Below are 14,686 nucleotides of genomic sequence, written 5' to 3' on the forward strand. Positions count from 1 at the left end.
GCCCAAAGGCTACTACATCATTTATTTCCCAGAAGTTATCGCTAGTATGTTTTGTAAAGATAGGATAGTATCTTTTAAGTGATGTTTAGTACTAACAAGTAACTGTGTCAAACGGATATTTCTCCATACTGTAGGTAATCTGAAGATAAAGCTATAGGTATACCTGTTGATTTTAGCACTATTACCTTTCTCATCCACTTTATCTACCATATTTCTGTCCCCCCCAGAAAAAAAGTTAGCAAGGCACTGGTTTTGTAAGGGTACAGTGTAATTAAGGAGGATATTTCTGAGACCTCAAATCTTCAGTGGCTCCCCATGCTTTACTTGCTTTGCTAATCTTTGCATTTATCTCCCTTCAGATCTCAACATCTGCTGCAGTTTGACTGCCCAGGTTAGTGAAATTTTCCCCCTTTACCCACTTCTGTAATTATCCTGTGCACCCTTTCTTTCTCAGTATTCCTCAATGTTGATCTGGCAGTATTTATTCTTGACTTTTTAGTTTTTATCATCTACTTCTGACACTGGGGGGTGGTGGAAGTGAAAAAAGAAAAAAAAAAGATTTCCTACTTTATATGAAAACATATTTAAGCTGTTTTCCAAGTACATATTGGAGAAGGGTAAAAATCGTAAGTACAGAAAGAACAGAAACTGGAAAGAGTAAGTCGTACGTGTGTATTTCCCTCTCCTCCCAGACATGAGAGTAAATGACAGTTCACTGCAAGAAGATACATTAGGTAGCAGTATATTCAGAAAGACTTTGAAGGATAAGAACGAAGCATAAAGCAAACTTCTGGCCTGTGCAGTGCTAGCAGATTGAAAGTTCTGAATTACATTATAATTTTCTTTGTATCAGTCTCTAATAGTATACTACTTAATATATTTCTGGATAATACAAATTATTCTAATATCAGACAGGATATAGTTAAGTCAGAGAGTAAAAAAATAAAAATGTATATATATATATAATTTTTTTTTAAATGCTATTCTAGTGGTACTCAGCTTCCTGTCTTTTTGGGTGCTTGAAGCATCGTGGCCTGAATTAAACTCTTTCCGCTCCATAGATGCCCAGAAACCTGGGATCACAATTGACTTTTTATTGTACAATTCTCATACAGAGTCAAGAAACCTATTCATCAAAATTAAGTGAAGAACCTTCCTTCTCTCATGCAGACTAGTTTTTGTGTCCAGTTTCTGCTCCAAGAAGAGCTGCCTAGAAACCCTCTTTGCTCTTTAATTTTTGTTCAGACTTCTGAATTTCTTTTCACATATTTTGTGCTTTCCTTTGAGGAAATCTTGAAACCTAGCTGTTTCCATTTGGCTGCTGCTAGTGAAGTCACGATCTGTTTTCCAGGTTCTTTCCTGCTGATTGAGTTAAATTTTAAGTCATTACTACTGAGTAGAGTATTTCCTAGGAAAAGGGAGGAGTGGTTTTAGGTTGCTTCAGGCTGGAAAGAAAACTGTACACAAACGTCTATACCCTGAGTGAGGGCTGTGTCTCTGTAAGAGGAGGGGAGTCTATCACGATCATCTCTTTTTACTGTGTTTTAAAGGAAAATACAACTACTGGACTGAATTTTGCTGGGCCCTGATCTGGTAGATATTTGTCAGCATTATTTGGCACTTCCGTCTAGAATCAAGACTATCGAGAGATGTGGTTTGTTTTCCACTGTGTCTCCCAGTAGAATGAGACAGGTACTTCACTCAGCCCTGTCAAAACTGAGGTGATTATGAGCATGTCCACAAGCAGATCTTAAATATTGAAGTGTTGTGGATGCCCGCAAAGTTATGTGGTAGCTGAATGAAGGCTTGAGAATGTGGTTTGATTTTACTCACCTGAATCCTATGGTTTCAAGAGTCTAGTCCTAATAGACCTAATATTGTTGTGTGGACTAAGGAGGTCAGCCTGTCTTAGAAGAAGATAGTAGCATTGTAACATTTATGTAGGTACATGAATGAATCCATATTTTATTAACCAGTCAACTCCCTCCATCAAATTAGCTTCACATTATGTTATTCCTCAAGATATGTAAAAAACATAATCTTCTTTATGTTCAAGATTTTTAGAAGGAGCCGCTGCAATCAGCTGCTTTATTTTGACACAAATTAATTATATAATTTTACTTGTTAATCTTATTTCTAATTCTACTGTTAAGTTGAAAAATATACCTGAGCTAATAGCATTATTTTGTAAAAATGGAAACTGGCCTTTTAATAAAAGCTTTAGTTTAACTATTCATAAATTGTTCCCACGTTAACTACTTTGCTTTATGCAAACACTTATTTTCACTCCGATTTCAGTCCAGCTTCCAGAGTTTCACTTTGTCATCTTCTTGTCTAAGCAGTTATAAAACAGGAATGTTCTCATGAAACAGAAATAATGAACTTCTTTAGTTTTTCAATAGGGCAGATTCCAGAGACCTTGAATCAGTCCTGCAGCGGTCTTTCAGAAACGTTTTTCAATTTGAGGGGTATTCATCTTACTTAACTAGAAGATTGTTAACTTGACTGACTAGTCCTTTTGACCTTGTTTGTTTGGAAGTCAAGGCCAAGGCATAATCAATATTAGACAGAATAATACAACAGATCTACTTTTTTTTTTTCTTTTTTTTTCTTTCAAGTCCAGGAAGACTAAAACTGGATGTGTAGCAGCAGAACCATATTACAGTTTTGCTTAAGTATGCTAAACAAAATTAGTCCATATTGTAAGTTTCACTCCCATTAGCTGCTTTGAGAATCCATGGTAAATTATGCTTAGAACAATTAGCCTAAGTGTTTTTTAATAGGCCCAGTGCATGCAGCGTTAATCATCAGTGATTATGAAAGTATTTTCTTGTAACTGGATATTTGTACAGGATATCTTGATCCATTGTTTTGGAATAACATAATTTCTTAATCATAGCATAGCATATAATATGCTTGCTTTTAATTAGACAAGTTATAACCTGATATAGAATAATTTATCACATTAGTAAATGCTACAAGGATTTGAAAAGAATTACTGTTTTTCTAAAATGTAAGTGAGATGTGATGTCAGGAAATGTTTTCCTTCAATCATAAGCTTATTACTAATCAAGTGTTCAGCAGAATTTTACCAAGCCAGAGCTTAAACAAACAAACTTTTCAAGTTATAACATTCAGTATGTATGTATTTGTAGTTATATACATCCATCAAATCACTTCACTGATTCATCAAGAATAAGAGTGGGGGAATCACAATACTTTACCCAATTTAATGTTTAACTAATATCCGACTATAGCTCAACTAGTATTAAAAATCTCCATAGCTGCTTTCAATCTCTGCTAGTTGGCAGTTGTTCCACGTTTGGAAAGGTTTTCTTAATGCCTAACCTAACTTTCTTTTGGGGTAGCTTAAGCCCATCATCCTCCTTTCCTTTCCTCCATACTTTTTTTTTTTTTTTTTCCCTAGCCTTTACTCTCATTGTGAGAACCATGGGCTACCCAGTTATGAGTAATGTCTACACTTGGATGTAACCCAACTGAGGCCTTGGTACAGAGCAGGGTGTGAAGATCACACCATGTGCCTTATGAATTGACATGTCTATTATTTTTGCAATACAATGGCATTATTGGAACATGTTGAAACTTGATCTGCCAAACTTTCAGGTCCCTTTCTGAAGAACTGTTGCCAGGTCGTTCTCCCATCTTGTTTTCATCGATCTGATTTTTTTTTTTTTTTAAATCTCAAGCAGTGTTTTTTGAATATTATTTACCTCATACATTTTTTATGAAAATTAGTCATATTTAGTTCACACTACTCACACTACTTGATTGGGATGCCAGGATGCCAAGATCATCTTGAAACTGTCATTCTTCACAGTACCTGCAAGTATTCCCTCATTTGATGTAATCTGCAGATTCAGTAACCATTCTCTACTTCACTGTCCACATCATTAATGAAAATGTTAAATAGTGTTAGATTGGGGCAGGCTTCAATTCTACAATGAATCGCTAATAACTATTCTTTCAAGAACAGCTTTTCCAAACAGTTGAACATCCATATCTAGAGTTGTTTAATCTAAATCATGTATCCCAAAGTGGTTCATGAGAACTGCTGTGTGTGAGAGAATTTCAGAACTCTGGCCAAGGTCAAGATAAATTACATCTAACCTCTGTCTCGACTAAGTTTGCTGCCCACCATGTAGTGGAGAGAAATTAAGGTTGTTTGACATGATTTTTTTTTTTTTGATGAATCTATGTCGATCCCTAGCTTGGGATGTTATCTGTTAGATGTTTAAGCATAGGGTTTTTTTTTTGTTTGTTTGTTTAAATGTGCTTGACCCGTAACTTTCTAGGACTTGCTGATAGTAGCTAATTTTAGACATAGTGGCTAGTTCAGTTTTGAGAGTAAGATAGGTTTAGGAAGTGCTGGATGAGGGCCACAAGGAACTTGTAGAACTGTGATTGTAAGTTGTGGGCTGTAGTCACAAATGAGAATCAATTTTAGAAAAAGGCTAAGTTATTCAAAGATTTAACTCTCTTTCCTCGGGTATATGTAACACTTCTTGCATATCCTGGCTTTACTCCTCATCCTTGCCAGTCACTGTGAGCTTGCCCAGAGATGTGTGTGCCTTTTCTGTCTTGCTGCTGCTTGAGCCAGGACAATCCATCAGTTTCTTTGTGCCCATTTCTTTAAGCTGTCTCTTGGCGATCCAATGGGATGCAGTCTCTGGTGACATCTCCAGAAGCTAGGAGCTTCTAGTGGGGGACGGGACATGAAAATATCCTGAGAGAGAGAAAGTGGAGCTGAAGAGGGAATGAGCAGAAGTCATGGACCATCTTATGCTGCAAGTGTAGGGGTTTTCTCCTGCTTCAGGCTACTCTCAGACCCCAGCGTGTTTTCTTGCACCATTCCCTGAATATTTTTTTGGGCCTTCCTTGCTGGCATGCACCCTTTCAAGACCTGAGACGTGGTTTAATTGCTTTAAAAATGATTAACCTTTGTGACTCTAATAAGTGAAAAAATGGTTATTGGTTAATGACCCTTGCCTTGTTGTCTCCAATTTGTAAGCCTTATGCATATGTTGCCTGTTTTGATCTCTGAGATGATACTCATTCTCCACATGTTCTTAAAGATAATATTAACATCTCCTCAGAAATTTAAAAAAAAATATACTATTTTGGGTGGCAAACTTCTTCAGGACTAGCTATTTTGGAAAACAAAATAAAACTAACTGTGATTTTCAACCTAAGTTTTTCTTCATCTAGTCTGAATTCTTAGCCTTTTTTATGTTAAATAGGCCAAAGAGTTAACCTGTTAACTGTTAAAATCTCGAGTAAAACTGAACGTACATATCATCATATCACAGAATGGCTTTGGGTTGGAAGGGACCTTAAAGATCATCTAGTTCCAACCCTCCTGCCATGGGCAGAGATACCACTCACTATCAGGTTGCCCAGGACCTCCCTCATCCAACTTGGCCTTGAACACCTCCAGGGATGGGGCATTCAGTGCCTCACCACCCTCTAAATGAAGAATTTTCTCCTAACATCTAATCTAAATCTCCCCTCTTTTAGATTAAAACCATTCCCTCGTGTTTTATCATCTACCCAAGAAAAAGTTGTTCCCCTTCATTTTTATGAGCCCCCTTGAAGTATTGAAAAGATGCAATGAGGTCTCCCCAGAGCCTTCTCTTTTTCAGTCTGAACATCCCCCATCTTTCAACATACTCTGAATCATTATAGTGTATGGATTATTCTGTTTAATCTGCCTTATTTGGTGGAATAATAGAAAATTTCCTGGTTGTCATGTAATAATCACCTTGTTTCTTGTATTCTTTCCTTTTTTGTTATGTAGATTAAATTGGCCAGAGGTAGAAAGAGGAAGTGTCACTGTTGTGGCAAATATGTAAATGGGAATGTCTCTTCCAGGAACATATATATACACATACTTTTGTCAGGTGAAGACACTTGATTTATTAAAACAAAAATGAAAAAAGAAAAAAAAAACTTTATCTCAGATATGTTTTTATGGGAGTGCTATCATTCTATGTTTAGGTATTAATAGTGCTATTTCATGCTTACTGGCATGAATATCACTATTTCAGTTGATGTTCAGGAGTCAAGATTATTTCAGAAGTTGCTGGTCCATGAGCTTTTGGTTCAGCAGTAAACATTTCATCAGAGTCTAGATCAGAAATGTATTTGCATGAAATGATCTTCCGTGTGCTTATTATTTTACAGTTCTCTGGGAACCAAGTTGCTTTTTTTGTGTGTGTGTGTTGAGTTCTTTTGTTATAGAACAAACAGTGATTTATCTAGAATTATTTCATGTTTTGTTTTTCAGCACACCCCAAAACTTTCAATCTTCTAGGACAGCTCATTGCAAAGTTCTTGATAAATCTTTATTTAGGCACTCAAGGCCTTTGAAGGAATCAGTTTGTTCAGACATGTGGTTGGTTCTTTCATTGAAAGAAGGATTCTGTGTGATGGCACTAACAGAACAGAAAGGTCTGTGCATCATCAGTAAGGCTGTTCTTTCCTCAGATGATGTAGGAAAGAAACAATCATTTAGTTTTCTGAAATTTTGAAGATCTAGTTTTAGTCTTGAAGATGAATATCAGTATATTTTTTCCATTTATACTTGCTCCAACCGTGGCCTGTCAATTGCTAATACCTTTACTTGGATGTGCTCTTAATTTGTTGCTGTCTTTTGCCTTTCTTGCCCTTCCAGCTTGAAAGAACAAATAATCTGAGCTCAAATACCAAAAAATAATCAGATTTCCTGTGAAAATCTGAGCTCAAGGCCATCGTGTCTTCTAATAATACTGAATGGGTTTTTGAATGCCATATTAGAAACAGATGGACAAATCAGTAGATTATGGAGATACTGCAGTGTCTAGACTGATCACTGAGTTTCATGCTTTATGCAAGTCTAGAGTTATTTGGGGTGTCTGGATTTGAAATTGTTATCTGGCTAAGAGGGCCAATTAGTACTTAAAAAAAAGAAAAGAAAAGAAACAGTTCTGAATATTAGTTTATATCTCAGGGTGGATCCCATACGGAGTGGGATGGCCACTATGATAGATTAGTCTCTGATCATAGATTGTGTGTGTAAGGTTATGTTTTAGCCTCACCTGGCACCTCATGCAAAGCTTCGTCTTGCTTACTTATAGTCATGGGTCACCACTTTGCATTCCAAGGAATCACCGTTGTGCTTGGACATCTATAGGACTCATGCATTTCTAGAAAGCCTGAAGAATGAAAAGTTTGTTTGTGTAGACTTTTTTTTTTTTTAATGTCTGGGGAAGAAAAATCAAAACCAAAAGAACTTCCCAGCTACTTCAGAAAAATGTTAATTTGGAGCAGTTAGACTTCACTGGAATATTATCTCCAATCTGCATACAGTAACAGCTGTTTCTGTAAATGTTTTCTTTCTTTCATTCAGAACCAGTGTAAGGGTAGTGTCAGACATCAGGACTTGCTTTGTTTGAAGAAAATGCTACATTTTTGATTGTGCTCAAACTTTCATAGGTTATATATTGCTGTTGGCCCTCTCTTTCAGTAAGAAAGAGATTGCACTGCATTTAACCTCCTAAAGCTTTACTTGATTGGGAATTCCCAAAATGGAATATACACAGGAGAAAAGCAGCTGACAGAATAATTTCTTACTAGTTTATTATTTCTCTCAAATTTGCATTCTCTGGTTCTTTGTTTTCGGAAAAAAGAACTGGAGCTGTACTCAGATTTTTCTCTCTCACTGATTCAGTGCATGAACATAGCTGAAACGTATGCATTGAAAGGAAGATCTTAGCAAAGTCTGAGTCTTGTCTGGATGGAGAGTTACCCAAGATAGTATATCTGAAACCCTTACAGCCACTGCCAAGTGGTTAATTTTTTAGTAGCTAATTTATTTCTTTTAGTCTCATCCTAACAGTAATGGGAATTTGGACAGTAAGATCTGTGTATATGTTACCCTGATACAGAGAGCAATGGTGTAAGGTAGAACACCGGTGCCAGGGAGGTATTCAATTCTGTTATCCATGTTCTGTATCTTGATTTGGTAAATGATACAAAGATAACTTCTTTTAAAACAGTGAAGAAGCTGTGCTAGTCTGGCAAATCTTGAAAATTTTCAGTTTAATTCTACTTTTCGTTCTGTAATGTGGAAAAAAAATTATTTCAACTTCCTTTGGGAAAAATCTGTATTCTAAAATCAGAATAATGAAAAAGTAAGTGTAAAACTCTTAATAATTTGCTGATTCTTTTATTTATAGATGCATAGCCTTCATAATTTGTAAGTGTGGCAGATTTTCTGTCATAACTTTCTATTTAGAGATATGTAATCCTAGATTTCCTTCGGAATGCTTTCCTTATCTCCTAAGCCTCTAGAGCTGCATTATTTGTACTGGTTGGCTCAGGCAAAATTGCAGGCCTCTGCTACACGTGGACAAATTAGATTTGCAACTTAACAAGTGTGAAAGGTTTGGTATGTTACTGAGGACAGGCAAAACCCATAGGGAAGTGCTTTGGCCTTTGTGTCTGCCATGTGCCGGGGTCCCCCCAGATCTCTGGTCCAACCCCTGATCAAAGCAGGGTCAGCTGTGAGCTCAGACCAGGTCACTCAGGGCTCTGTCCCGTTGGGTCTGGAAAACCTCTGGACAGCCCGCTCCACTGCCTGCTGGCCTCCTGGGGAAACAATTTTTCCTTGCATCTTCTTGGAAGCTCTCTTGAAGGTTGCGGTGCTCTTATAAGGAGTGAATTCTGGAAAAATAACTGCTAATTTAGATGTTTGAAGCTCAAGATAAGTAGCTGTTGTTTTCCTACCTAAGCTGGTTGAATCTAATGCTTTCCCCCTGTTGACCTGAGAGAGGACAGCATTTCACCCTTGGAGTGTTGCTTTGAGAAATCCAGGTGCTCATTTGCAGATGCACAGCTAGTAGTTATCTAGATGTAGACCTTTATCTTACCTCTTGAAAAGCCTCTGGGGATTGGGTGAATGAGGTCTGCTAATTAAAGGAGCTGGAGGCTGCAGAAACATGAAAGCAGAACAGGTGGAAAGAGTGGCAGAAAATACCTGGGCTTCTCTGCCAGCTGGGCCAGCAGGTGTTGACAGACACAGAAAGGTAGGGTTGGGAAAACTCAGCTTTTCTTCTCCCCTTTGACAGAACACCATCAAGTACAACAGCTTATCTTTTATATTAAGTATCACTCCAGAAGAGAAACTTCATCAGAATCTGTTCCTAAGTGGGTCTTAAAAAGCAAGAAAAAAATCCTCAAAAAATAGAAATAGGAAGTATCTTTTAAACAAGTTAGACTTGATGCTTGAAAACAAAACAACACTTATTTTTCTTCCTTTCTGTCAAGATCAATTATATTAAACAAATAAATACTGGATTTAATAGACTTTGCGATATGTAAACAAAAAACAACTGTTTTTATATTTAAGAAAATCAACCACCACTTAGCAAATGTTTATGTTGAAAAAAATGGCTCTGCTTGTGTATTAACAAGAGAATCCTGAGTATTTCTGTCTCGAAGTATTTCCTAAAACTGCAGTTTTCCATTATAGATAGGGGAATAAGGATTCTCTAGTTTAAAGTGATATTACATAATCAGAATTGCTCATAACAAAAATTGCTGTGTGGCTTTTGCTAACCAGGTCTGTCAGCCTGCAGAAAAACATTTGAGTCAAGGTGACCATGTCATTCCTTAAAAATTACTTTCTTCATATTACTTCTTACCTCTGAGTCTCTACAATTTTTTCTTCAGAACTAGTTCTGAGCACAGCGATCACGGGACCATGCAGATAATTTCTACAGCTCTTCATGCCCACTTTGGTGCATTTAGTGTTGCCCAACAGTGTTTCAAAAAGTGGTTGCGCAAAAGTCTGTCTGATGGCTAGTTTCTGGCCTTCATGGCAGTTTTAACCCCACACATAAACAAAGAAACCACCAAAACCCAAACAAAATGAAAAACAAAATACCACCTAAAATTATTGTGCTTTAATACCCACAAAAGCTATTATTTGTGGTCCATAAAGAATATAAAAGAAATCCAAATCCATCAAGCCAGTCTTGTGATTTTTCTTCTTCTTTTCTTTTTTTCTTTTACATGACTTAAAAGGTTAGAATTACTGATGCTGGTAATTCATCACGTCTGTATTTGATGGTCTACTTGCAGGACCATAGGTCAGTTGCTTTGGTTCTTTAGGTCGAAGTGGTTTGTTAAATTGCTCTTCCCCTGCTGCTGCCCTATTTATTGTTGCTGTTAACACTCCCTCTCCTGCAAGTGCTTCCCATTGTGCTTGGCACTGCTGGTGGTTCCTGCTCTTCTTCTTCCTTGTCCCTCGATGTCAGGATGAGCCAGCCTGGGAGACCCATCCTGCCTGCACTGTCTGGCCTCCGCCGCTTTGCCCATTTCCTTCTTGCTCCTCCCCTGAACTTTGTTACAAGTTTAGTATACCTGCCTTAATGCACAAAACAGGATTGTGGCGATGCTCATTAATCATTCGGTGCCCTTGGACCTAAGAGTATGACCTAACCAGTGAAGCAACCAGTTCTTCTAGAGATCATTTGTGGATTCAGCATTTTGTTGCATCTATTGCTAGTATATTAAATGTGCCTGGGGGGGATGCTTTTTGAGATCTGTTTAATTTGCTGGTGTTAGCCTTGTTGTTTTCTTGAAGTAAGTTCCTTAAAAATTGTCATTAAAGCAACAACACATTCTCAGATTGTTTTTATTGTATTGCACTTAATGCTGGTAAGTTGAGGCAGCAAAAAAAAAAAAAAAAACAAAAAAAACCAAAAACCTGTCCAAGTAGAAAATGCAAGTTGGATCATTTGTCGACATATTTTAAGTCTGAGGTTCACAGATCATCTCTATTTAACTCAAGGTTTTCTACAGTTTCTCTTCCTTTTTGTTCTAAAACCTGTTTATTTTCTCAACCCTCTTTTTAAACAGATGAAGCATGTAGAAGACAGATTTGGTGACAGTGTGCGAGAAGAAGTGCTTCTGCTGTGTCTGGGCGTTACTTCAGGAATTGGTCGATTGATTTTTGGCAGAGTTGCCGATTATATTCCCGGTGCAAAAAAAGTTTATTTACAGGTATGTCTTCACATGGTTTTGAAGGAATATTCATATATACAAAAAGTATTCTGAGGGCTACAGTTGAAGGAACCATTAAGTAAACAGAATTAACTGATTGAGGATTCAAATTTGAGAGATTTCAACACTCTAGCAAACAACATATGTCTTTTGATACTAGGGGCCTCTGGTGTAAACTTCATGAATCTTTTTTGATCTTTCTGGTTTTGTTTTTAGTGTTAAGAAAACATGGCTACTACCTACTGGCAATTTTCATCTGGGAATGCCAGAAATTAGTAATTGTTAGCAAGGGAGTGAGAAAACCTTTCATTATTCTCTGGATTCTGCTTTCCCTGTTTTATCCCATAACTGCTTGATGCGTACAGACAGATTTCTTCATGTTCCTCCACTAAGGATTTTGGTTCTTCTTTCTTGATATTTGTTAGGTGATAATTTGGTGTAAAGTATATTCTGTGCATAGCACGTGCTGATTCAGCCAATGCGAATATTAGAGGTGCTTAGTTGAGAAGTTTTTGCTGAATGAAGTGAGTTACTTGCAAAAAGAGTTGCATGGAAGAGGTAAAAGTACTGTTCCTTCAGTTTCCGGAAATGCTGAGGCTTGGAGATGAAGATGGATACCCATTTCTTGCCCTCCGCACTTATAAACACTTTATTTTTTATTTTTATTTTTTAGAAAGTGTCAGTTTTAGTTCAGATTTTTGGAAAAGCTTTAGTTAATAACTTGCATGTTACCAACTACTGGGTGTTCTTATTCTGATGTTTTTTATAAAATGAGGAATAGCAAGGGAGACATCTAATGGCTATTATCTGTACTACATTACTCAAAACAAAAATTCTTGGGAAAGAACCAACTTTCTGAAGAAAAAGTATTTGTTGCCATGGTTACATACGTATACACTCCCTGATGAAAGAGACTGTGACTTTAGCTCATTCATTTAGATTGATCCAGTACATATTCTTACACTTTTAGGAAATGTCAATATTAAGTTTTAGAAGTGAAAAGATGGCATTGAGGTGTTACAAGGCACAAATACCTTCAGTTCTTTTTATCAGATACATATCAAACTTGCAGTAATTCTCTGTAAGCTTTTTTATGCTTTTTGTTGGATGGCTACAACTGAAAAGCCATGGACCTACTTAGGGCATGAATTCTGATGCTTCTGCACACCATAGGTTTCTCCTAGTTTCAAGTGAGAAAAACATGTTCACATTTGCTAGGCTATTCTCTGCCTCTTCATCTTCAGCTCTCCTGTTGCAAGTAAGCATTTGTAGGAGGGAAAGTGAATTTTCACTGCAGGTGTTATTCTGGGTTGTCGAACCATTGATACTATCATCCTATCTTGTGTGAAAATTATTTAAAATGAATTTTGACCAGTGCAGATGAAATCTCTATTTTCTCTTCGAACTTTACTGTGTTATAGTTGAACAGCTTATAAAAGCACTATCCAGTAAATACAGTCTTTCTTCTGTTTCTGCACTCCCTAAGGAGCTATTTCACTCTATTTTGCTTTGTAAATGATATCTTTAGTAATAAAATTATATATTCTGTCTCTTACAGATAAAGTTTAGTGATTCTGGTTTTAGTGCTGTGTTTAACCTTAATATAATTAATATAATTAAAATACAGTTAATCTGGTCAACAGTACCTTGTTTAGAGTTCGTTTAGAGTTTGTTTACTGATAACCGCATAATTTTTTAGATAAAAACTCAGCTTAAATAACGTTTGTATTTTACGTACTGGAATACACAGAACTGAGAATTCCTTCACCTCTGTCCTTAAATTCCGATAAGAAGCTAAGTTCTTCAGTAGTTTCAGTTTCTGTGGAATACTTCAAATGATTCATGGCAGTTTTCTTTAGTATCCTAAATAAAGTACATTACCTAAAAGTAATTTTTATGCTGTCCTGAAAATTAAGTCTTATCTGCTCTTCTGCTTGAGGATTTTTCCTAATGAACTCATTTGATCATAGAATCACAGAATATCCCCACTTGGAAGGAACCCACAAGGATCATTGGGTGCAACTCCTGGCTCCACCCAGGACCACTGAAAAATCAGACCATGTGTCTGAGAGCGTTGACCAAATGCTTCTTGAAATCCGTTAGCCTCGGTGCTGTGACCACTGCACTGGTCCAGTGCATCTGATGTCACTTACCCTTCAAAAAGTTGTGATGTTTAGGAGTGACAAGTGACCTTGTTTTCTTTCAATGCTTATGTCTTGTGTGGAAAACCTGTTTGTGCATTTAAGTGGGACATTGGTTTCCTATGCTTGACATAGGATGGCGCATAAGCAAAACCTTTTCTTTAAATATTTGATTTTATTTGGAATGACTTTTCTTTCATTTCGTAGAAAGACATATTTGTATTCCTTTAATTTACTTCAAACAAATAATAATCATAAAGTTCATAGAACATAAAGATTAAAGAGAAGATTAAAAATATACAAAGATAAATGTGACTACAAAAATATAGCAAGATGCCTTTGTGCAAAAATTGAAATGAGACTTTCAGGTACCACCTGTGAATATAAGCACCATGAAGTCTTTGCTCCTAATAATGCTGATATTGTTACTTAAATTACAGCAGTGAGGAGTCTAATCATAGAGAGTTTCAGTTGTGTGATTGTTTAAATACATTTTGTGGCTTTTGTTTGTGAAAGGATTGAAGAGTAACTTTTCAAGAAATGTTGGTATGCAGGAAATTCCTTCCTTACACAATCATCGCAGAATAGTTTATTACAAGTGCATTTTGAAAAATTGTGAAACAAGCGTTGGAATTTCTGTGATTGCGTGTCGTGATAGTTCTAAGTGTTTTATTTTGCTTTGTAATGGTGGCAGTCCGTGCTTTTGTTTATCTTAAAGTAAATATGGACAGACAATTTGATTCACTACAAATGCAAGAAAGCTCATCTATTCCCATTGTTTTTGCTGATCTGATGCAGTATGTTTTTATATTTTTCCATGGTTACATTTAGGTGGCCTCATTCTTCTTTATTGGCTTGATGTCTATGATGATTCCACTGTGCCATGTCTTTGGAGGTCTTATTGCTGTCTGTCTCTTCATGGGCCTGTTTGATGGGTGCTTCATTTGCATTATGGCTCCTATCGCCTTCGAGCTTGTTGGGGCTCAGGATGTCTCCCAGGCCATAGGATTTCTCCTTGGACTCATGTCAATACCTATGACAGTTGGTCCACCCATTGCAGGTGAGAATAAACATGGTCTGTAGCTGTAAATATGCTTCTATGGTTGCCAATTTTTCTGTTCCTATATCATCTGCAGTGCATTTACAGTGGAAATTTTTTCTGTCTGTGCCCCAGAATATATGATGAATTTAACTCCTGCTTGTGGATTATTAATTCACTGTGCTTTTAAAAAGTTTGCTTCAGACTTTTATTTTGGTAAAACATTCCTCTCAAGAGAAATACAGGTTTTCAGGTTGGATTTAGGACCTGACATTTTCCATGCTGTTGAAGTGATAGCCTATGTGTTGATTGTGTAACAGAAGGACTCCAAGTTAGAATCTCTGAAAATTAAATGGACTCAGAAATTTGCTCTTGTAAAAACAATTGTGAGCAAAAAAGCTCTGGTCACTTTAGTTCCTTCTTCTAAGCATACTTTAATGGA

The 14,686-nt window shown here is 36.7% G+C and overlaps 1 protein-coding gene across 1 annotated transcript in view; it reads left to right on the forward strand.

Annotated features, from left to right (window-relative positions):
• SLC16A10 (solute carrier family 16 member 10) overlaps positions 1-14,686 on the forward strand; it is a 70,046-nt gene that overhangs the window by 51,894 nt on the left and 3,466 nt on the right. Inside the window, exons 4-5 of the mRNA XM_040553860.1 lie at positions 10,921-11,064; positions 14,037-14,265. Of these exons, the coding sequence (XP_040409794.1) occupies positions 10,921-11,064; positions 14,037-14,265 (373 nt within the window). The remainder of the gene's footprint in view (positions 1-10,920; positions 11,065-14,036; positions 14,266-14,686) is intronic.

Source organism: Cygnus olor, chromosome 3 (assembly GCF_009769625.2).
Source record: "Cygnus olor isolate bCygOlo1 chromosome 3, bCygOlo1.pri.v2, whole genome shotgun sequence".
Classification (NCBI taxonomy): Eukaryota; Metazoa; Chordata; class Aves; order Anseriformes; family Anatidae; genus Cygnus; species Cygnus olor.